This window comes from Platichthys flesus, chromosome 4, assembly GCF_949316205.1.
Source record: "Platichthys flesus chromosome 4, fPlaFle2.1, whole genome shotgun sequence".
Lineage (NCBI taxonomy): Eukaryota > Metazoa > Chordata > Actinopteri > Pleuronectiformes > Pleuronectidae > Platichthys > Platichthys flesus.
Window position 1 is genome coordinate 12,413,880 of NC_084948.1, and position 25,401 is coordinate 12,439,280.

The following is a 25,401-nucleotide window of genomic DNA, read 5'->3' on the forward strand; positions in this document are numbered from 1 at the left end:
ATGCACATATCACACTTCCTTTTGTACCTGTGATATATTCATCGGTAACTCTTTATCATTGTGTTGGTGCATTAGTGTGTCAGCATTCAGGGTGGGGGGGGGGGGTTGAGGGGGGTCAAAGAAAGAAAGTTTTCCCTCGTGCACAATAACCCCTCTGTGGTGCTTCCCATGCAGCAGCAGCTCCTTTTGTTCTGAGGGGGAATTCTGTGTTACTTTCACTGAGGGGCAGCAGCGCCCCCCACCGGCTGGGAAATGCCACGAACCCACAGAATCAGTTCTGTGGCGTTGATGCAGGATTCTGTTGTTTTTAATCATTCGAGAATATTCAAAGCTCAGACATGATGATGTGGATTTTCCTAAATAAATAACTTTGAGGAGTGTTATAGACATCGTCATGTTAACTGGTGAGAGTAGAGAGGCCACATACCGCCGAACCACCCAAAGCACGGCTCTTCACTTCTTATATTAGAAATGTAAAGGAAAAGATGAACCAAAGTTATTAATTAGGTAAAATATAGGTCAAGATAATGACAAATAGGATTCATGAAAATCAATAAGGGTCTTTTTGAGGGTCTTCAAATCCACTCTGCTGCAAATGTTGTTTGCCAATTCAGCAACAAGAATCTGCTGATCTAATAATAATAATTACTGAATAAAGATAAGCCATTTATGTATGCATGACTTTTTAATGGCTGTTTTCAATAAGTTTTACATCATTACAACGAGGAGGACATTTTACAACAACTCAACAAAAAAACTCAATTATGAGAAAACATAGATGTTATCGTCAACATAATCATCTCTATGTCACAAAAATAAAAATCTAATCCTGACTTTAAGTATTTTACAAAAATAAGAAATTTCTAAATAATACTGACTGACACAAATATTTTGACAGAGTACACAGACATCTGGATACATCGAAACTGACACAAATACACACATACACACAAATACACACAATGCATTTCACAAATATATGACCCCATAGAGAAAAACTAAATGGTGCAGTCTATCAGCGCATTAGTGAAAATTAACACTGTACAGATAAACACACATCAACATATTTAAACACAAAACCTTGTGTTGTGGTCAAAATGTCCACTGCATCTGGAATTACATGTTCACATTAAACCAACTTTTGCAACACTTCTTAAAGCATGGGTGCAAAACTCAAACACAACTCTAGTTTCCCTATGTACACATGTACAACTCGAACTTGATAACTTGAACTGTTAAGGTAGTACCTTATTTATTTTAGTATATTCTGGTCATTTTAAAATCTGAGATGGCCACATGACACGGTCTAGTGGCTGGAAGAGCCAGATGTAGCTCATAAAGAGCCAATGAATTACTTATATGACCACGTTCAGCAATAAACTACCCTGCTACAGTACATTTTATAAACAGATTTAATTTATCTTGATAGTAAATGTAGTAGCTAAATAACACAATATACGTGTAGTGCAAAATCTGATTAAATTTGTTCAAGGTTTACTCATCTTTATGGGAATAAGACTTCTGCAGTGCTGAGATCTCATCATGAACCACAGACTGACTATTTCTAAAATAATGGAGAAACTGCACAAAGAAAATAGAACTCTTTACCAAAGAGTGAAAAGGTGCTTGTCTGGGACTTAACAACAGCCCAGGGACAAAGGATTCAGCTGTCGAGAGAAGCAACAGGAAAATATTCCACTAAATCCCATTTCTGAAAGACGACATCCAATAGTAAGTGGAAAAATAAGCTCTAGTAAAATATAGAAAATTATAATGATTTAAATTAACATTAAGCTCCTGCAAAATGCAATTAGAAGAAACATTAATTTACATTACATTTACTGTATATTCATTTCATGAACTACAGATCAAATCATAAACTCAGTAACTCAGTAACTTAGAACATCTGAAACAAATGGGGGAAGGATATAGTTGAAAGTTTTCCATCATGTAAACAGATTTGGACTGTAATGTATCGGGTTACAGAAACAGTATAAGTACTACACATGCCACATGCACACTAGAGGTCTACTTTCAAGTTACATACATTCTTTATAAAAATCTCTCTATTCCCTATTATCACTACTCTACTCTATCATCTGTATAAGACCTGACATCCATCCACAGAGCTGATGTATTGGAACAGAAATCCTAATTCACATGTTGACAGGAAGTGGATATCGGCAGCTTGTACCTTAATTTTGCTGATGCCAGTGTGGATAAATCAAATGTTTTATCTCTTTGTGAATTATTTTTATAATTAAGGATTATGTATGTAGGTTATGTATTAGTGTGTAAACACCTCTGTTGGCACACACATTTAAAAAGGATTTTCTCTGTTTACTCAACAACACATTGATGAAAAAATGTAAATGCATTGACAGAATATATTTTGTGTCATAAGTTGGACACCAGTCTTGATGACATCAGTTTGCCCCAAACTGCTGTGAAGTCCTACTTTTCAGTGCAGTGGTGAAACAGTAGTGAGGTGCACACGCCATCTAGTTGTTACAATATGCAATTACATGCACTAAAGCTTGGACAATGTAGAATCATGTCATTTATAAAAGAAAGGAACAGGGGAACCTTCATATAAATGTAAAGAGCTCATTCGACATATTTCATTTTTGAACATGAGGGGAGTCTCTCCTCAGTGCCTCTTAATGTCCACACACAGGTACCTCATGTACAACCTGCAGTCTTAAACATTGACAGTCACTCTGAGCATTTTACATGGCTCAGCGACGACTGTGGATTTTATCCCCAAAATTAAATTAGTTCTTCTCTCCTTCACTATGTACATCTCCACCTCCACATCACATGTAAGTCCTATATACCTGTGGAGACCTGCTGGGGGAGAGGAGCGTGTGTATCTTTACTGTACACTTCACAGTGAGAAACAAACATGAAAAGAAAAAAATATTAAAAGTGAGTGGTGTAAGGGTGATGGACTATGAATATATTTATATATATATATGTATATGGGTATTAGGTGCCACTTATCGGGAAAACTAAATTAACCACAGTTCATGACTGTGGGGCGGTTAGGCTTAACCTGTGTCTATTCTGAAAAAGAACCACAGAGACTGGAGGGAAAATTGCATATTTTGTGGAGGAGGAAATGTTTGTTCGTGGTCGACTGCTTTGATCACGACATCTGTGACAAAGAGGTTGTTTGTAAACAAACATTGAGATTGGTTCAAGTTTTGGATCCAGATGGAGAAAAATTCCAACAAGGACAGAGTGGCCTTGCTACTTATTTTCTAAAGAAAATGTTTTTCCCTTTATTCTCGTAATACGACTTTCCTCTTGTTAAATTATGACTTTACTCTCAGGATATCACCATTTTTGATTCTTGAAATGTTTTCCCATTTAAGTGGCCCAAATACAAGGGGTTTACTTAGGAGCAGGAAATGATTCTTTTTGTCCTCCTGCTTTTCTTAGTTTATGTTTATCGCTCATAGTGCGACATTCCTATACTGCAAGTCACGACTTAAAAGATAAACAAGTGTCTCTAAATCCATTAGTTCCTCTGAGGAAGGTGAACTTCATCGTTACAGTGAAAATAAAGTCTTAGCAGAATCCTAGGATCCATCACTGGTGAACCACCAGTCCTGCTGCAGAGTTTGACTGGAAGTTCGCTCACACACTCGTGCCTTTTTCCCTGAGTGTGGTGACTCTGAGCACAAACCTCCGGGTGCTCTGCCGGTACCGCGGCTGCGTGAAGTAGAACAGGATTGGGTCCAGAAAGCTGTTCATGCTGGCGAACGGCCTGGTGCTCTTGTAGATGATTGAGAACAAGTTCCTGGTGTCGCACGGCGCGTTGGGCAGGGTGCGTATCACCAGGTACATGGTCTTGGTGAGGTGAAACGGCAGGAAGCTTATGCAGAAAACCACCGCCACCAAGATGATCATCCTCACCGCCGTGTCCCGCTTATCCGCACTCGCCATGGAGACACCCTGGTAGGACACTGGGCGACAGAGGATGTGGGCCATCCGGCAGTAGCACGCCATCACGCCCATGAAAGGCAACAAGAAGCCGAAGAAGGTCAGAGCCATACCGTAAGGATAGTAGGCCAATGAGAGCTTCGGCGGGCTTAAGTCGTAACACACAGTGCGGTTGCGCTGGATTCCCGTCTCGGCATAGTAAAACGTGGGTGCGCACAGGATGGCGACGACCAGCCAAACCCCTCCGCAGACGCACCACGTCAACTTGCGACTGCCCCGCTTGTGCCACATCACGAGAGGATGGCAGATGCCCACGTAGCGCTGCACGCTGATGCAGGTGAGGAAGAGGATGCTGCCATGTAGATTACTACATGAGAAAAAATGAAAAGAATAATTCAGATGTGATCAAACTACTCGACCAAGTTATCTAAGTCCACTGGAAAGGTCATAATAAGCATTACTCTGAACACTCAGTTGTGTGTAGAGATAATAAGCCAACATTTGTTAAATGATCTCACCTGTAGAACTGAAACCTGACCAGCTTACAGGCAAACTCCCCGAAAGGCCAGTAGTCATGGCTGCCGTAGTTGTAGATGAGTAGAGGAAGTGACATCACATACAGAAAGTCGGCTATGGCCAGGTTGAGCATGTAGATGTTGTTCCTGGACAGATTGGGCCTCGTCCTCCATATCTTCAGTATGACAGCGGAGTTGAGAGGAAGGCCGAGCAGGAAAACAAGCGTGTAAACGACAGGGAGCAGAATACGTTTAAAATCTTCCTTATAGGTGCAGCGGAGGACTCCGATCCCACTGAAGTTGCCGATGGTGGCGTTGAAGCCGGCCGCTGGGAAGGGGTCTGTGGGGAGTACGCTGGTGGAAAAGATGTCCAAGGAGAAAGTTTTGGAGATGAGCGTTTCCGTAGAGAGGGAGGCGACAGGATTTGGCATCTTCACATTCTGGAAGAGAGGCAGGGATAGAGAAAGGCAGGTTAATATTAATATAATGTAGTATATTGCAATACAGTACAATATATCCATCCATCCATTATCCATACCACCTTTGAGGGTGCCAATTTGGTAATATAATATAATATAATAAAATGATGGACGATAGTCCCATCTAAATCTAATACTGGATTAAATGGATGTTTAAGTGCTGACGAAGACAGAGCGAGAAACAAAAACTTTCCACAAGAGGGCACAAGAGATAAATATTTGTTTGATTCACACCTCACACCTTCACATCTCATAAATCACAATGAGGCCATCACCTTAAGGCAAACACTGGATTTTATCCACATTTTTATCCACTCGTCTAACTGCTCAGCTACTTACTGTTTGTAATGGTGCAGCTTTAATGCTTCAGAGTGGGGGTTCAGTCAAAATGCAGTGATTTGTGACTCTCAAGTAGAGAGCAGCTGGTATTTCTGGCCATATATATATATATATTAGGTCTAATTTTATAAAGCCATTAGACCTAATATAGCTGTTAGTTACATCTTTACACCTCATGTCATGATGGAAGCAAATCCCAGTAAAGTCAAGTAAAATCTGAGTTTGCAAAAACACCTGCAGCTATCTTCTTGCTGTGCGGTAATAGGGCTAACGACCCCCTGCAGGTTTATATTATATTAAGTCTTTGAGATGTCATGGTGAAGTCATGCTCATGTATTTTAACCTGTAGTCATAACTCTACGAAATACCTCATTCCTTTAACACCTGCAAACACTGTGTTTTTACCAGTAGCCGTTGCTAGAAACACTGCAACTCGATAAATAGTAACAGCTGATCAAATAAAAGACAGCCCATTAGATAATATTCATTTGATCCTTCCATCATTTCAAATAAACTGTAGAATCTGGACAGCTGCATGTTTTGCAATGAGAACCGCTGCAGACTGTCTGGACTCCCACTCCCAATGCACAGTGTCTGGAACACGCTGCTACACACAATCTTAATTACTGCTCCCACCACCAACATCTATCATATCCACTTCTTACAAGGACGCATGTTGGCCAGAGAGCGATTCGCTGTAAGCCACTTCCTCCGCAGCCTTGTCAGACTGTGACTCATGGAATTTCACAACTAAAAGCTAAGATCTCTGTGTGTGGGGTGTGTATGAGTGTGTACACATGTAGTGTCTCGTGCAGCTGCTTCAAAAAGAGAAGTTGTGTGTTGTTTTTTTTTAAGAAAGCTGTGTGTGTACCATACATTTTGCTGAGAACAGCAGTAACGCATTATTTCATAATTCCTGATAGAGTGGTTGAAAGAGAGGAGCAGAGTGACACGATTCATAAAACATTTCTCTACAGTAAACCAGTGAGCACAGAGGATTAACAGAGAGAAGTGCTCGGCTTTATTTACTGATGACTCACTTATATTTACATGTTGGTGCACCTTTCCTGGTTTAAGAATAATCATAATATAAACTTTCTGCGCAATCTTTAATCCCCTTGATGTCACCACACTCGAATAATTAATCTTTGTGAATTCTGAGTAACTCCATAAATCACAGCGTGCGTCTGTCTTTGTGATGGTGAAGGAATGGTGACAGAAGGTGGGCTGCTGCATGTTTAGGCCTGTATGCAGCACACTCACCAGCTTCCAGGTAGGTAGTGTGATGAGAACAATAGAGCCTGACAGCCAGGGTGTTTTGAGGGCATTTGCCGGTATTGATATTTTACCGATACATTGGCCGATATATATATATTTAAAAAACTGGCAATGACTCCTAAGATGACATTATCGAACCAAAATAAATGACATCGAGGCTTGAGATTGTACAGTTAAAACAGGATAAATATCTATAATAAAAGGAAACATAATTAAAACTAATTATAGATGAATTTAAACCATAAATGTACGCTATTTTTTGGTTATTGGTTAATTGGAGAATCTAAATTGACCGTAGGTGTGAATGTGAGTGTGAATGGCTGTTTGTTTCTGATAGGCTGGCGACGTGTCCAGGGCGTACCCCGCCTCTTGGCCAATGTCAGCTGGGTTTGGATGGATGGATATCGGCAAACAGACGGCAATATTAATATTTCTGTTAAGGCTCATGTCCACATAACCACCTCAGACTGTGTGCGTGTGTGTGGGGGCTGTGGTGTCTGATCATAGCTTAATAAAAGTTAAATAGGAATATAACACAATAATGGACAAATACATTAAATTCTAAAAAAAGGCAACAAAATGATTCATTAGGAAATCACAACTTTTCATTTTACCAGATTTATGTCACAACACCAGCTTGAATAATTGTCAGAAATTTGAGGTAGAATTGTATCCAGTGCTCATTATTGTTGCCTTGGCTCCATTGTTTAAAAAGTCCTCTGTAGAAGGATCTATTATTTTTCTACCGAGACAACTCCAATACCTGTGATGTTTCTGAAATGATACAATAATGCATTAGCACAAATACATTTTTGCTCCTACAATACTAAGGCAAAGAATGTTAAAAGGAAAAAGATTAAAATGAATGTTCCTTAGTGTAGTTATAGTCTTGACTATTTTTAGATGAGATGCTAAGTAAGAACATTGTGTGTGTGAGTGTGCGTGTAAAGAAGTAATTTCAAGCCACATGTTGACTCCATCCTGACACCGAAGCCAAACAGTGATGACAATCTCATTATTGCTCGCTGACCTTTGCAGGAGTTGATGTGTCATTAAGGGTGTGAACGAGTCATTTTTACTTTTGCTCGATGACTGGGTGCAGCTTTTCCTGCTTAGATGGTTTTGGTATTTTTGGCAGCTTTCCTGAAATGTTTCAATGTATCTGCTCTCTAAAGCTTTCTGAAGAAAAGTGACGCTGGTTCCACTGAACCATTTGTGTTGTTATGCAGTATTTAAGATTTATGTATAACAGGTATTAGAAGAAAGATTTCCACAGAACAAATTAAATAAATGGTCAGTCAAACGTAAATAAAGCAACAATTATGTATATGTAATAATACAAATTGTGTACATAACCAGGTTGCATTATAAACTTGATTATGAAGCATTAGAAAACACAAAAGATATATATCTAAATCCAATTTAGTTTGGTCAATGCCCCATCCACAAACATGGAGAAGGCAGGATATATGACTGCAGCCAGTCACCATAGGGCCATCCAGACTCATTGGCTTCACTTTTGGGGAGCTGTCATTTCGTCCATCTTTGTAGTTTATATACAGTCTGTAGTTAGACCTGTTAAGTTTTTGAGTGTTGGTGCTAAAATGCTACACAGAGCTTGAGAGGACATGTTGATTTAGGGCAGTTAAAGATAATTTTAACTCTTTAAACATGTTCAGTGATGCTTTGCCAATATTAACTTTTAATAGTTTTGTATTGGGAAATGGATAAATGACTGCTATATAATAATTGTGGACACATTTTATATTATCTGTAGTAGGAGGCTCTACTGTTTATATAAACACACATTTTTTGCAGGTCCATGAAAGTAGAGTGGCTGTCTGGGGCCCAAAATGAAAATGCATGGAAGATCTGATATTATACTTAATATTGCCTGGAAAGACAGACAGACATTTATTAATTAACATGATGTTGATGCTGTTTTCACTTCATATCTGTAGAAATCATAGGTGGAAATCCTCTCACCCTTTAAAAACACAGTACATTATATGTCTGCAGTCAAAAGACTACCTGGAGAATGCGGGCAGCGATCCCGCTACTTCTCGCATGCTAAGCGAGCGCTGTACCATTTGAGCTACTTCCCCTGTCCAGTGTTTGGTTCATAGGACATGCATTACAAATGGCCTATACTGCAGTCCGCCACCAGAGGGGCGATTGAAGTGCTTTGGCTTCACTTTTAGAGGACTTCATGTTTTCCATCTTTATGTACAGTCTGTAGCTCAGACCTGTTAGATTTAGTGGGTTTTGTTAAGTTGTTGTGGGTTGGTGATATAGTGCTACACAGAAGCGAGACTGTTTCTATGAACAAAAATTAGATTTTTTTGTCTGTCCATGAAAGTACAGTGGCTGTCTTTGGCCCAAAATGTAAATGCAAAGAAGATCTGATATTATACTTTACATTGCCTGGAAAGACAGACATTTATTAATTAACGTGGATGAGGATGATCCAAAAAATAACGTGTTACTCCAAAGCAGTACAAGCATGTGGCTGTACTACAATACTAAGGCAAAGAATGTTAAAAGGAAAAAGATTAAAATGAATGTTCCTTAGTGTAGTTAAAGTCTTGACTATTTTTAGATGAGATGCTAAGTAAGAACATTGTGTGTGTGTGTGCGTGTAAAGAAGTAATTTCAAGCCACATGTTGACTCCATCCTGACACCGAAGCCAAACAGTGATTAAGTTATTGCTCGCTGACCTTTGCAGGAGTTGATGTGTCATTAAGGGTGTGAACGAGTCATTTTTACTTTTGCTCGATGACTGGGTGCAGCTTTTCCTGCTTTCATGGTTTTGGTATTTTTGGCAGCTTTCCTGAAATGTTTCAATGTATCTGCTCTCTAAACCTTTCTGAAGAAAAGTGACGCTGGTTCCACTGAACCATTTGTGTTGTTATGCAGTATTTAAGATTTATGTATAACAGGTATTAGAAGAAAGATTTCCACAGAACAAATTAAATAAATGGTCAGTCAAATGTAAATAAAGCAACAATTATGTATATGTAATAATACAAATTGTGTACATAACCAGGTTGCATTATAAACTTGATTATGAAGCATTAGAAAACACAAAAGATATATATCTAAATCCAATTTAGTTTGGTCAATGCCCCATCCACTAACATGGAGAAAGCAGGATATATGACTGCAGCCAGTCACCATAGGGCCATCCAGACTCATTGGCTTCACTTTTGGGGAGCTGTCATTTCGTCCATCTTTGTAGTTTATATACAGTCTGTATTTAGACCTGTTAAGTTTTTGAGTGTTGGTGCTAAAATGCTACACAGAGCTTGAGAGGACATGTTGATTTAGGGCAGTTAAAGATAATTTTAACTCTTTAAACATGTTCAGTGATGCTTTGCCAATATTAACTTTTAATAGTTTTGTATTGGGAAATGGATAAATGACTGCTATATAATAATTGTGGACACATTTTATATTATCTGTAGTAGGAGGCTCTACTGTTTATATAAACACACATTTTTTGCAGGTCCATGAAAGTAGAGTGGCTGTCTGGGGCCCAAAATGAAAATGCATGGAAGACCTGATATTATACTTAATATTGCCTGGAAAGACAGACAGACATTTATTAATTAACATGATGTTGATGCTGTTTTCACTTCATATCTGTAGAAATCATAGGTGGAAATCCTCTCACCCTTTAAAAGCACAGTACATTATATGTCTGAGGTCAAAAGACTACCTGGAGAATGCGGGCATCGATCCCGCTACTTCTCGCATGCTAAGCGAGCGCTGTACCATTTGAGCTACTTCCCCTGTCCAGTGTTTGGTTCATAGGACATGCATTACAAATGGCCTATACTGCAGTCCGCCACCAGAGGGGCGATTGAAGTGCTTTGGCTTCACTTTGAGAGGACTTCATGTTTTCCATCTTTATGTACAGTCTGTAGCTCAGACCTGTTAGATTTAGTGGGTTTTGTTAAGTTGTTGTGGGTTGGTGATATAGTGCTACACAGAAGCGAGACTGTTTCTATGCACAAAAATTAGATTTTTTTGTCTGTCCATGAAAGTACAGTGGCTGTCTTTGGCCCAAAATGTAAATGCAAAGAAGATCTGATATTATACGTTACATTGCCTGGAAAGACAGACATTTATTAATTAACGTGGATGAGGATGATCCAAAAAATAACGTGTTACTCCAAAGCAGTACAAGCATGTGGCTGTTATGTGGGAAACACCTTGAATATCTTTTTAACTTTTAAATCTGTAGAAATCCTCTCACCCTTTGAAAGCACTGTACTATATAAGTCTGCAGTCAAAAACCAACATGGAGAATGCGGGCATCGATCCCGCTACTTCTCGCATGCTAAGCGAGCGCTCTACCATTTGAGCTAATTCCCCTGCCTCCTAGTGTCAGAAAAAACAGTTTATCAAATCTCACACTGCAGGAGACACCTCTGTCCTTTGTCCATTTCCCACGCACTGTCCATTAAGTAGAGTGGCTGTCTCCTCTCTGTATAAAATGTAAATGCCAGGGAGACGAGATAGCAACCGTTACCTTGTCTGAAAAGACAGAGAGAGACAGAGCCTTTTAATCATGAAGATGATGAAGGATGAAAGTACTCCTTCATACTGTTTTCAGTAGAATGACATAGATAGGAATCTAAGCACTGCACTATATGTGTCTGCATTAAAAAAGACTACTGGAGAATGCGGGCATCGATCCCGCTACTTCTCGCATGCTAAGCGAGCGCTCTACCATTTGAGCTAATTCCCCTGTCCACCGTCAAGTTCATACGACATCAATTTCAAATTACCTATATTGCAGTCAGCCACCAGAGGGCGATTGAAATGATTTGGCTTCACTTTTTGAAATCTTCATGTTGTCCATTTTACATACAGTCTATAGCTTACAACTGTTAGATCTAGTGGGTTGTGTTAAGTTGTTGTGGGTTGGTGATATAGTGCTACACAGAAGCGCCACTGTTTCTATAAAAAAAAATTAGATTTTTTTGTCTGTCCATGAAAGGGCAGTGGCTGTCTGGGGCCCAACATGTAAATGCAAGGAAGATCTGATATTAGACTTTATATTGCCTGGAAAGACAGACAAACATTAATTAATAAACGTGGATAAGGACGATCCGAAAAATTACGTCTTACTCCAAAGCAGAACAACAATGTTATGGAGGACCATACATGACATAAGTAAAAATAAATAAATAAATAAATGTATAAATAAATACAGAAATAAATAAATAAATGAATAAATAAAAATGGAAATAAATAAATAAATACAGAAATAAATAAATAAATATGTTAATACCAAAAGAAATGTCAAAAGAAATGTCTTAAATATATTTTAGCATTTATTTTTTCCCTGATACATTTCCTTTGCATTTGCAGTGTCCTTATGCTAATGAGACAGGCGGGCCTAACCGCAGTCTCATGCAGGATTGGTCACAGGAGTGTAATGATCCAGCCCTACTACTTCTGCCTCTCAATGCTGGTGTCCAGTAGCTGTTTGCAGCGTTGAGCCAGTACACACTTAAAATGAACTAGTTCAAGTTCAAAGGGTTAGTTAAGGTTATTTTTTATTGGGATGATTTAGGTGTCAGTAGTCCTGACTGTGAGCGTCACGTAGCGTGTTGTACTGAGCACAATGAGCGAGCCGAGAGGAGGAGGAGGAAACAGAAACTCCAGCTCGGTACAAACCACCTGCAGCCTCTGCTCTGATCATGAAGCCGCTGATCTCTGAGCAGATTTGACCAGATAAACTCTGTGTTTCCACTGTTTCCACTGTTCCACAGAGTCACTAACTGGCTGTTACACGGTGAAGAGCTCAAGTCTCAGTGACTGCCCGTGTCTCTGAGCGAGTGTGTGAAGGAGCGCAGGGGCTGTGTGTGTGTAGCTCAGTTGACCAATCCTGCTCGAGACTGAGGTTAGGCCCGCCTTTCTCATTAGCATAAGGACACTGAAATGTGGAAATAAATAAATGTGGAAATAAATAAAAGTTGCAATAAAAGTGGAAATAAATAAATAAATGTGGAAATAAGTTTAAGACATTGATTTATTTAATTCTGCATTTATTTCCATATTTATTTATTTATTTCCACATTTATTCCAACTTTTATTTTTCGATTTCAGTGTCCTTATGCTAATGAGAAAGGCGGGCCTAACCTCAGTCTCGAGCAGGATTGGTCAACTGAGCTACACACACACAGCCACTGCGCTCCGTCACACACTCGCTCAGAGACACGGGCAGTGACTGAGACTTGATCTCTTCACCGTGAAGCAGCCAGTTAGTGACTCTGTGGAACAGTGGAAACAGTGGAAACACAGAGCTTCTCTGGTCACATCTGCTCAGAGATCAGCGGCTTCATGATCAGAGCAGAGGCTGCAGGTGGTTTGTAACGAGCTGGAGTTTCTGTTTCCTCCTCCTCCTCTCGGCTCGCTCCTTGTGCTCAGTACAACACGATACGTGACGCTCACAGTCAGGACTACTGACAGCTAAATCATCCCAATAAAAAATAACCTTAACTAACCCTCTGAACTTGAACTAGTTAATTATAAGTGTGAACTGGCTCAACGCTGCAAACAGCTACTGGACACCAGCATTGAAAGGCAGAAGTAGTAGGGCTGGATCATTACACTCCTGTGACCAATCCTGCATGAGACTGCGGTTAGGCCCGCCTTTCTCATTAGCATAAGGACACTGCAAATGCAAAGGAAATGTATCAGGGAAAAAATAAATGTTAAAATATATTTAAGACATTTCTTTCGACATTTCTTTTGGTATTAACATATTTATTTATTTATTTCTGTATTTATTTATTTATTTCCATTTTTATTTATTCATTTATTTATTTATTTCTGTATTTATTTATACATTTATTTATTTATTTATTTTTACTTATGTCATGTATGGTCCTCCATATGTGTTGGTGCTAAAGTGCAACACAGAGCTGGAGAGCACATTTTGATTTCGGACAGTTCAATATAATTTTAACTCTTTAAACATGTTCAGTGATGCTTTGCCAATATTAACTTTTAATAGTTTTGTATTGGGAAATGGATAAATGACTGCTATATAATAATTGTGGACACATTTTATATTATCTGTAGTAGGAGGCTCTGCTGTTTATATAAACACACATTTTTTGCAGGTCCATGAAACTAGAGTGGCTGTTTGGGGCCCAAAATGAAAATGCATGGAAGATCTGATATTATACTTAATATTGCTTGGAAAGGCAGACAGACATTTATTAATTAACATGATGTTGATGCTGTTTTCACTTCATATCTGTAGAAATCATAGGTGTATCCTCTCACCCTTTAAAAGCACTGTACTCTATATGTCTGAAGTCAAAAGACTACCTGGAGAATGCGGGCATCGATCCCGCTACTTCTCGCATGCTAAGCGAGCCCTGTACCATTTGAGCTACTTCCCCTGTCCAGTGTTTGGTTCATAGGGCATGCATTACAAATGGCCTATACTGCAGTCCGCCACCAGAGGGGCGATTGAAGTGCTTTGGCTTCACTTTTAGAGGACTTCATATTTTCCATCTTTATGTACAGTCTGTAGCTCAGACCTGTTAGATTTAGTGGGTTGTGTTAAGTTGTTGTGGGTTGGTGATATAGTGCTACACAGAAGCGAGACTGTTTCTATGAACAAAAATTAGATTTTTTTGTCTGTCCATGAAAGTACAGTGGCTGTCTTGGGCCCAAAATGTAAAAGCAAAGAAGATCTGATATTATACTTTACATTGCCTGGAAAGACAGACATTTATTAATTAATGTGGATGCGGACGATCCAAAAAAATAACGTGTTCCTCCAAAGCAGAACAACCATGTGGCTGTTATGTGGGAAACACCTTGAATATCTTTTTAATGATAATAAAAATCTTGAATCTTGAATATTCTCATCCCTGTATAAAATGTAAATGACAGGAAGAGCAGATAGCTAACGTTACCTTGTCTGAAAAGACAGAGAGAGAGATAGAGCCATTTAATCATGAAGATGATGAAGGATGACACTTTTCCTTTTCAGTAGAATGACATAGATAGGAATCTAAGCACTGCACTATATGTGTCTGTATTAAAAAGGACAACTGGAGAATGCGGGCATCGATCCCGCTACTTCTCGCATGCTAAGCGAGCGCTCTACCATTTGAGCTAATTCCCCTGCCTCCTTCAGTCCATAATAACACTATATGACATTTCATGCTGCAGGACTGTGGGTGTAGACTCCAGGAGTAACGTTACACTCCCCCTGCACATAGGGTTATCTCTCTCTCTCTCTCTCTCGCTCGCCCGCTCATACACACACACACACACACAAGCACACACACGCACACAAACACGCTGCTGCATATTTTCTAGCCCCAGTCTGGAAGGCAGGGCTGCATGATTATTTATAATCCATGACTGCAGGAATGGGACTGCACCTCAGGACAAATATAGGATATAAACTACTGAGCAAAACAAACACCACATGTAGAGTTTAAATGATAATTCAGCATTTGGATATGGTGACATCATGACAGTCACCGTCACTGTCAGTGTAAATTATTAAATTAATTAAAGGTAAAATATCTTGGCTTATTGCAATATATGTTACCCTCCCAGCACAGGGTGAAGTGTTTGAGTCCACAAAATACTTCTGGAGTCTCAGGGGTAAACTCAGTCAGAATCCAATTTAATTGAAGTTAATGGTGGGTCCTTCTTCCACGCTCATTTACAAAAAGTAAAGGTCATCCAGAAGTGGCTAAGCTAGCGGACTTATTATTTCTGACGGCTTTATTCTGCATCGCTGTACTGAAAGGTAAGAACACGGAGCTGATGGGGGATGCATGGTTTTAATTGTTATTATTGATATTTACTGAAGGACAGATGCCGACACCGCTGCGTTACAATAGATTCCTGAATCTTGGCATGCTATCTAAAATCCCACACAAGTGCGGCAATATCCTGGTTTGTTCGGTTCAGTGCAAGTGCTCCTCTTAACAGCAATATGGCAAAATCTCAATATAAAGGAGCTTCTGTAATAAACAGAGATGTAAACAGAGGAGCATTAGCTAAATGTAATTATAATAATGAGGAGGGATGCTGCTATGTTGAGGAGAGAAAGCCAGAAACCATTCATTGCTAATTATTCTCCCTTATCTGAACTGCACCGTCCCATGGCACACTAATCAATGATTCATGTGCACTGCTCCTCACTCTCTGGCCTTCTGCAGAAATACAGCACAAAAATGTGCACTGACTAACACAGACAGGCTAACATGTTTGTTTAATTACTACAATAAAAAAATTGAGGCACACAAAATGACACACAAAATGAGCAGGAAGGAAACTAAAATCAGTATCTGACATACACACCATAAAAATTAAATATATGATTTCATTACCTGGCAAAGACAGAACACACACAAAGCAAATATCAAAGCTCTTTTTCTTGATTAAATGAAACATGTATCTAATTATCTTAGCTAATGTGCGGCAGGCTAATGCAAGTCTATGAGGCACAAAGAAAGGCGCTTGTAGGCCATTACACATGAGACATTGTAAATGAATCAGCTGAAGCAGAAATGGATACAATGATAATGAGTGAGTCTGGTGTTCAAAATCAGCACACTGTTTATCATATGCTCAGAAAGAGAAAAAACTACTGGTTGATGCATGAAACCCAAAAGCAAAAAGTCAGGCGTGCTGATAAACGACTTGGAGAACAACACACATACTATGCAAGCAGCACAAGCATGTAAGCTTAAACAATTCTGTTTGTACTCACTGATCAATTTCGAAAGAAGATGTCCAAAAGCTTAAAAAATATGGGAATTGCATCCCCTTCTGTGGTAAAACAAACTAAATGTGACTCCAGTAATGTCTACTCCACTGTACAGATGGACAGGTATTCCCTCAGGGGGTAACATCGATCACACGCAAGGCTGCAGGCGACAGTAGGCTGCACTCCGCTCGTAATGATTTGCCAGACGTTGTGGACAAAAAGGTGGGGATGAATATTGCTGTAAGGATTTGGGCGGAGGACTTCATGTGGCGTGTTGCGAGCTCAGGCTGTGACTCTTTGTCAGCTTGTTTCCAAACACAGGGGAAGTGAATGCAGCTATGATGAAACAAGTCCAACACAGACAGACAGGACAGTGGAGCATCGGTCAATGAAACCTCAATAATACACCACAAGGTTCCTTCATTCGTTGAGCCAGGACTCCTGTTGATGTTCACTGGTTTCTGTTTGAGTAATAGGATGGGGGGGGCCTTTTTATTCTATATTCTTTGCAATAACCTCTCAGTAGCTAGAGATATATTCATCATTCCAATCTGACACAAAATTATGCTGTGATAGTGGAAACATGCAGATTTAAGACTTGTTTCTTTTATCAAGTCATTTTAAGGGGATTTAATTTGCCTGGTTTCCAGCCAGTGTGGATTCTAGACTGATTAATATACAGTTTCAGCCTTTATTAGACAGTTCACAGTACTGGTGGCTGGCTGCAGTTAAGGTGATCTCACATCCTTCATGTAACTACGTGGGGCATGGAAACAAATAGTTAGCAGGGGAATTAGCTCAAATGGTAATATGGTATGGAGCACTCGCTTAGCATGTGAGAGGTAGCGGGATCGATGCCCGCATTCTCCAGTAGACTTTTAACTGTGGACTACGGGGACCAAGAAAGCATACCGCAGTGAGAACCAAGAAATACATTTAACTTAAGAGAACTTCATCAGTTTGAAGTGACATGTGTTGCAAAAAAGTCACAACGCAAGCAAAAATCTTAAATATAAACAATATGTGGGACTTTTTACAGCACATATGTTCGGTTGAAGTAGTTTTGCACATGGATTTTCTATTTGCATGCATTTTCTTGATATGCATTGAGCTTTCTTGGCCACTGTAGTCCACAGTTAAAAAACTGGAGAATGCGGGCATCGATCCCGCTACTTCTCGCATGCTAAGCGAGCGCTCTACCATTTGAGCTAATTCCCCTGACCTCTTCACCAATGACATCTTTATTCCCTTTACATTTTGGGGCCCAGGCAGTAGACAGCTACTGTACTATGCAGCAGCTTGTTGGTGTTTGCGTGTGAGTGTGTTTCTGAGATAAGCCTAAGTGCAGGGGGCGTGTAACATTACTCCTGCTGCAGGACTGTGGATGTTGACTCCTGCAGCGTAACATGTTATGGTGTGTTTTTGTGGACACCAGCGGCCAGGGGAATTAGCTCAAATGGTAGAGCGCTCGCTTAGCATGCGAGAAGTAGCGGGATCGATGCCCGCATTCTCCAGGTAGTATTTTGACTTCAGACTTATATAGTGCAGTGCTTTCAAAGGGTGAGAGGATTTCTACCTGTGATATCTACAGATATAAAAGTGAAAAAAAGGACCACAGAAGAGTCGTCTCTCATCATGTTAATTAATAAATGGCTGTTGTCTTTCCAGGCAATATTAAGTATAATACAAGATCTTCCTTTAATTTACATTTTGGGCCCCAGACAGGCACTGTACTTTCATGGACCGGCAAAAAATAAAATGTGTGTTTACATAAACAATTGAGCCTCCTACTAAAGAAAATAAAACACAGTCCACAATTATTATACAGCAGTCATTTATCCGATTTCCAATACAAAACTATTTTAAGTTAATATTGGCAAATCATCACTGAAGATGTTTAAAGAGTTAAAATTATCTTGAACTGCCCGAAATCAAAATGTGCTCTCCAGCTCTGTGTTGCACTTTAGCACCAAAACACAACAACTTAACACGACACAAAGAATCTAACAGGTCTAACTACCGACTGTATGTAAAAATGGACGACATGACAGCTCCCAAAAAGTTAAGCCAAAGCACCTCAATCGCCCTCCGGGGGCTGACTGCCAGATAGGTCATCTAAAATTCATGTCCTACAAAATAAACAGTAGACAGGGGAATTAGCTCAAATGGTAGAGCGCTCGCTTAGCATGCGAGAAGTAGCGGGATCGATGCCCGCATTCTCCAGTAGTCTTTTGACTGCAGACTTATATAGTGAAGTGCTTTCAAAGGGTGAGAGGATTTCTACCTATGATTTCTATAGATACACTCCTGATCAAAATCTTAAGACCAGTTAAAAAATTGCAAGAATTTGCATTTTGCACTGTTGAATCTTAGGAAGGTTCTAAGTAGAGTTTCAAAATGCAAAAAGAAGAAATGGGAACAAGAGCCCAAAAGTTGTGAGCAGGCAATTTATTGAAAACAACAATTTAACTGAAGTAGGCTGCTCATCAGCTGATCAAAAGTTTAAGACCACAGCTAAAAAAAAAAAAAAACTCCTTTAACAGAAATTAAAGTGTCAAAAACTGACTCAGTAATGAGTAGCTCCCCCATTATTGTTGATCACTTCAAAAATTCGTTTTGGCATGCTTCATGCAAGAGTTTCAAAAAGGCTAGTGTGAATGTTGCGCCAAGTGGTGAAGATGGCTTCACGAAGGGCATCCACTGTCTGGAACTGAAGTCCATTTTTGTAAACTTCCCTTGCCATCCATCCCCAAATGTTCTCAATTGTATTAAGATCAGGGGAACACGCAGGATGGTCCAAAAGAGTGATGTTATTCTCCTGGGAAAAAGTCTTGGTCAGACGGGCATTGTGAATTGGAGCGTTGTCCTGCTGAAAAACCCAGTCGTTACCACACAGACGAGGGCCCTCAGTCATCAGGGATGCCCGCTGCAACATCTCCACATAGCTCGCTGCTGTTTGACGCCCCTGCACAACCTGGAGCTCCACTGTTCCATTGAAGGAAAAGCCCCCCAGATCATGTTGGCGCCCCCTCCACTGTGCCACGTAGAAAACATCTCAGGTGGCATCTCCTTGTCATGCTAGTAAGTTTGGAAGCCATCAGGACCATCAAGGTTACATTTTTTCTCGTCAGAGAATAAAACTTTCTTCCACCTTTGAATGTCCCATGTTTGGTGCTCCCTTGCAAAGTCTAAACGGGCAATTTTGTGGCGTTGAAGGAGACGTGGCCTTTGAAGCATTATTTTTTGTCAGATTTGAGCGATGGATATATGTCTAGCCACTGAGAGGTTATTGCCAAAAACATAAAGTAAAAAAAAACTCTCTTTGCCACCGTACTGGACAAATATAGTACAGTGATGGATGTACCAATGAAAACAGTATGTAGGAGTAGTGTTGTCTTTCATCACATTAAGGATTAAATGACTCCTCGTTCTCTCCTTCCAGACAATGTAAGGTGTAAGACCTGTTCTTCCTTGCATTTACATTTTGGGGCCCAGGCAGTAGACAGCTACTGTACTATGCAGCATCTTGTTCAAGTGTGTGTGTGTGTTTGTGAAATAAGCCTTGGTGCAGGGGGAATGTAACATTACTCCTGCTGCAGGACTGTGGGTGTTGACTCCTACAGCGTAACATGTCAACTTGTGATTTAGTGGACACCAGGGTACAGGGGAATTAGCTCAAATGGTAGAGCGCTCGCTTAGCATGCGAGAAGTAGCGGGATCGATGCCCGCATTCTCCAGGTTGTGTTTTGACTGCAGACTTATATGGTACAGTGCTTTCAAAGGGTGAGAGGATTTCTACCTGTGATTTCTACAGATATAAAGTGAAAACAGCATCAACATCATGTTAATTAATAAATGTCTGTTGTCTACAGGTAATATTAGGTATAATATCAGATCTTCCTTGAATTTACATTTTTGTACCCAGACAGCCACTGTACTTTCACGGGCCGGCAAAAAAAAAATTTGTTTTTAGATAAACAGTAGAGCCTCCTACTACAGAAAATAAAAATCTGTCCACAATTATTATATAGGAGTCATTCATCCGATTTCCAATATAAAACTATTATAAGTTAATAATGGCAAAGCATCACTGAACATGTTTAAAAAGTTAAAATTATATTGAACTGTCTGAAATCAAAATGTGTTCTCTAGCTCTGTGTTGCACCCTAGCACCAACACACAATAACTTAACACGACACATAAAACCTAACAGGTCTAACTATAGACTGTATGTAAAAATGGATGACATGACAGATCCCAAAAAGTGAAGCCAAAGCACCTCAATCGCCCTCCGGGGGCTGACTGCCAGATAGGTCATCTAATATTCACGTCCTATGACCAAAACAGTGGGCAGGGGAATTAGCTCAAATGGTAGAGCGCTCGCTTAGCATGCGAGAAGTAGCGGGATCGATGCCCGCATTCTCCAGTAGTCCTTTTTAATGCAGACACATATAGTACAGTGCTTAGATTCCTATCTATGTCATTCTACTGAAAACAGTGTGAAGGAATACTTTCATCCTTCATCATCTTCATGATTAAATGGCTCTATCTATCTCTGTCTTTGCAAACAGTGTAACGTTAGCTATCTGCTCTTCCTGGCATTTACATTTTATACAGGGAGGAGACAGCCACTGTACTTAATGGACATTGAATGGGACGTGGACATGGGACAGAGGTGTCTCCTGCAATGTGAGATTTGATGAACTGTTTTTTCAGAGAGTAGGAGGCAGGGGAATTAGCTCAAATGGTAGAGCGCTCGCTTAGCATGCGAGAAGTAGCGGGATCGATGCCCGCATTCTCCAGGTAGTCTTTTGACTGCAGACACAAATAGTACAGTGCTTTTAAAGCGTGAGAGGGTTTCTACAGATGCAAGAGCACTTTCAGCAAATAAGTAAATGGAATTGGATGAACGACATGATAGCTTCCCAAAAGTGAAGCCACGGCATCAAAATCACCACCTGGTTTCTAGATGCAGTAAACTTCAAAAGTCCTGCCTCCTCCCTGTTAGTGGATGGGACTTCATTTTGTAGATCAGCCATGAAGACAAAATATTAACTGGATACCTCCTGGCCATTTGATTATCTCTTGTTTCTGATTTACACTTGTCTATCATTAGAACTCATACTTGTTGATGAAATAGGTATATTGATCCAAGGAATGCACAAGCATGATTTAGTTCAGTTGCTGTGTCGACACTTAATAAAAGAGAAACATGTTTTCCAACATGAACTGATGCATGTTGCTGAAACAGCTGGGAGCACACCTTTCAGCATTTAAATAAAAGTCATGAAATGCTTAACAGAGGGGTAACTATCAGTCAGCATGTGCCCTGTGGTGGCTGTCGTCATGGGTTTGTGGAGCTGAGGACTTGGGAATGCAACTCGGGTGAAAAGAAAAGCAATGTCTGTCCTGACTGACTCCCCCAATGCATCTCTGACCATCTCTGAGATTTATACAGTATTTGTCAACATCAGCTCTGGTCACTACGGTTCCCAATTAAGACAAACTACTGGAACTTTTTTTCTAAATCCTATTCAATCCAGAGAGGGCAGATTTATCTTCGTACATTTGCATCAAATCACCGGTTTTAGGGAGCCCAGTGGCTTCAGATTATTTACTCTGTCAGATAATGCAGTGCACTTAACTTTGTCCCTGTTTATGTGTCTCTCAGCCCAGCCATCACTGCCCCGTCTCTGTCTATGTCTCTAAACCAGTGTTTCGTTAAGACTGCGCCGAGTCAGACAGACAAACACTCACAATAGCTCGAACTCTGCCTGGCAGAAAGGCATCTTCTAAGAAAACAGTAATTGTGCCAAAAGTCCCATGGTCTGTGTGCCAGCTCTTTACACATGACAGCAGTTGTTAACCATTCTGGGTTATTGCCACAGTGATGGGACAACGCTAAAATCTTTCTTCTGCATTTTCCACTGGTGTAAGGGCAGAAATTGTGTATGTGATGATACATTAACCGAATGTACATTTTTTCAAGCATTAATGGGATAGTTCACTGAAAAATGAAGATTCACTCATTATCTACTGCAAGCTTAGCACAAACACACACATCCTTTCAGAGGTATTAACACCTGCTATGTGCATTGCGCAAATAAAACCCTAGTGCCCTGAGGCAGGCTACACTTCACCTTGCATCTTGACGACAGCACGTGGAATCTGGTTGTTTCACATTCTTTACTAGAGGAACATGTTCCCTGAGGTTTCTGCATTATTTGAATGCACTGCAAAAATCTCCAAACCAAAAGTAACATAACTTGTTTTCAAATGCACACAAGGACATAACTTTGGGTGGATAATTGGAGAGGTGAATTCAAGTGGCATGGTTAAATACTTTTTAAATGATAATTTCTTAGCAATGAATAATAACTTGATATGCCTTAGAAATAATCACCATTAATCTGTCAAACCTGCTAGATAATACCAACTAGCTAGTAGCCAAAAATACGGTTGGAATAATTTATTATTGTGTATTTGCATCAAATAACACTGAATCAAGAAAACCAACCATTTATTACTATTATTATTATATTATTATTGTTCATGCTTTATAACAGTCAATAGTTCTCATTAGCTGTTTTAGACACAAACCCAGCCAAATCTCCGGAGTTTTAAATTGAGGGCGGTAACATATTCATTCTGCTGCGGGGATTACGTGTTTGTATTAACAGCATATAACACTGGCTTCGGCACTTATCACCAAAAGCTCTGATGACATCTTCGTCAGTGATTTCTACATGTCTAGCACCTCAGTTTCATTCGGAGGTTTTTGTATTCATTATTCCATCCCTATTGTTTGTTTTTCCTCATGCTCACGGTGGATCTCCTGCTTTATTCCTACATCGGCCCATTCGGACACTACCCAGAGCAAGGGGGGGGGGGGGGGGGGGGGGGGCTACGAAGAAAGTCTGGAGCCTCTCAATCGGACAGTTGCATTCTCATATACAGCCAGACAGTGAGGAGATTATCCAGAGTTAAGTGCACGTCTAGAAGCAGCTATACAGTGTTATGATAATTCAGGAGGGTAACAACAACCTCCCCCCCCCCACACCCCCCTAATTTACGCCCATGTGTGCGCACATGTCAAATCTTCCTCCAACACAACACACAGATGTTAGTGCGAGTTCATTCCCAGATGTTGTGTTTTTGCTTTATTCCGTTTCTTTAAAAATCTTTTCTTGGATGTGTAACATTTCAATGAATGTATGAGGATAAGAGGTGTTGATAAAACTATGATTGACACGTATAGCTGATGTGATAAGAATGGTGCCCAGTGAATACATCATGTGCGTTGATATTAGTTTGAAATATGGCCCACAATCCTTCAGGGTTTAGTAAGAAACTGTAAAAAGAAGAAAACAAACTTACCCTGAATGTCATCAACTTCAATGGCAACATCAACAAGTTGGTGTCGCAGCCATGGCAAAGTCGTCCTCCACGCACACATGCAGTCACACACACACAGAGACACACCAGTCCGGACCCGCGAGGAGTCAAACAACAACACTGAAGGAATCTCACGCGAACGCGGTTTGATATCACAAACACGAGCGCGTGTGAGTGTGTGTGTTTAAAAAAATAATCCCGGAACTATTCTACCTGCTGTGATGCGGCTCCGGTAGCTGCACGCGCTCTCCCTCCACTGGAGCTGCAGCGGGGGAACCGGACAACGGTTGCTGCGGCGCACGCGCAATGAGTCCTCTGCGCCGCACACATGTCGCCTTTGTCAAATGTGATTGTTTCAGAACACGTTGTTATTCATCTGAGGGGAGAAGGCTTTTCTGTTGTGACTCAGCAGTGTTTCTGACTGGCTGAGAAGCAGGTGTAGTGTAGCAGGGGCTCAAACCATGGCCGGATTAGCAGACAATACACCCCTTTGGGCACAATCATGTGAGAGCCCCCCCCCGGACACGCATGGGAGCATCTGGGGCTACATCCACACTGCTATGTTTTCATTTGAAAACTATCGCTGTCCACATGAGTATTTCAGCTCCATATCAGTTTTAATCCCTGTCCATTTAACACGCCTGAAAAAGCATATGACCTGACTACTCATGCACCACTTTGGAATTCAGCATTTAAATGTATATGGCTTGAATAATAGCTTCTTTCCTACAGATGATAGCATTCTAGTTGCAAAGGAACAATGGTTAATTTAGCCAACTAGCCATTGTTTGCAAAAACAGTTCATAATAATGCACTCCGTGGTATTTCATGCACACTATGTAGTAAAACAGTAATTGTACAATCATATGACTATGATAACACTACAGCTTTCACTAATGTTGATATACGGAGGTGCCATCTTGGATATCAAAGTCTGGGATGGTGATGTTCCTCCGACCTTCTGAGCGGAAATTCCGAATTTAGGTGGTGTTCCAGTTCAAACTTCCAGCTCGCAGGTCGGAATTTCCAAGGGTCATCATCTTTTTGCCACTGGTGAAGTCACCCTCTGCTGGTCATTCAAAATTATACACGAAAAAATAGATGTTGGCACTTCCACAATGGCTTCACTTTCCGACCGAGGAGTTTATGTCCATTTTGATAAACAGTCCATGGTGGGGACAGTGATAGACAGACCTCTCGGCCAATGTTTGCCAGAATTGGCTCCAGCCCCTATATAATGAACATCAAAATCCCAAAGACACGAACTCAGTGACCTCAGTGTTATCTGCAGCTTCCGGTATTACCACAAATAATATTTTCTGGCAGAGGAACATGTCAAGCCTCTGTGTATTGACCCTGTGTGGGTGGGCTGAAGGCGTGCACCCCCACAGGGTCCTCCGCGAATGATATCATGTGCTAAATGTGAGCATCACTGCTATGACCCTGACAATGGTCTGACATCTTGGAGACTGATAAATGTTTGTTTGCAGGTCGTGAAATTAAACATTGGCAACAACTGGTAAACAAGACGAAGAAACAGATCCAGACTCCATGTGTCACTACATCTGTTGTCTGGATTTTATGAGAGTTTTATTATGCTCTTATTCGACTTGACAATATTTGTGTTTCCTGCTCTGGGTCCGGCTCCCATCAGGACACATCTGATAAGCTGCAGCCATAAAA

At 40.4% G+C, this 25,401-nt stretch overlaps 1 protein-coding gene across 2 annotated transcripts; it reads right to left on the reverse strand.

Moving 5' to 3' along the window:
* Positions 1-666: 666 nt before the first annotated feature.
* Positions 667-23,950, reverse strand: LOC133952314 (P2Y purinoceptor 3). Of its 2 annotated transcripts, none has more exons than XM_062386705.1 (3): positions 23,701-23,950; positions 4,467-4,903; positions 667-4,315 (listed from the first exon to the last, which is right to left on the reverse strand). In XM_062386705.1, the coding sequence occupies exons 1-3, from the start codon at positions 23,728-23,730 to the stop codon at positions 3,643-3,645; spliced, it is 1,140 nt and encodes a 379-aa protein (XP_062242689.1). In that variant the 5' UTR covers positions 23,731-23,950; the 3' UTR covers positions 667-3,642. The 2 variants fall into 2 exon arrangements, with proteins under 2 accessions (XP_062242689.1, XP_062242690.1); XM_062386706.1 differs by lacking the exon at positions 23,701-23,950 and adding an exon at positions 16,327-16,527.
* Between the last annotated feature and the right edge of the window lie 1,451 nt (positions 23,951-25,401).

Bases quoted from the DNA above. Each gene is read 5' to 3' on its own strand.
- LOC133952314 (XM_062386705.1), bottom strand. From the start codon at position 23,730: ATGTTGCCATTGAAGTTGATGACATTCAGG. The intron at 4,904-23,700 runs GTAAGTTTGTTT...CCTCTCTTCCAG, and splicing joins TGAAGTTGATGACATTCAGG to AATGTGAAGATGCCAAATCC. The intron at 4,316-4,466 runs GTGAGATCATTT...TTTCTCATGTAG, and splicing joins GTCAGGTTTCAGTTCTACAG to TAATCTACATGGCAGCATCC.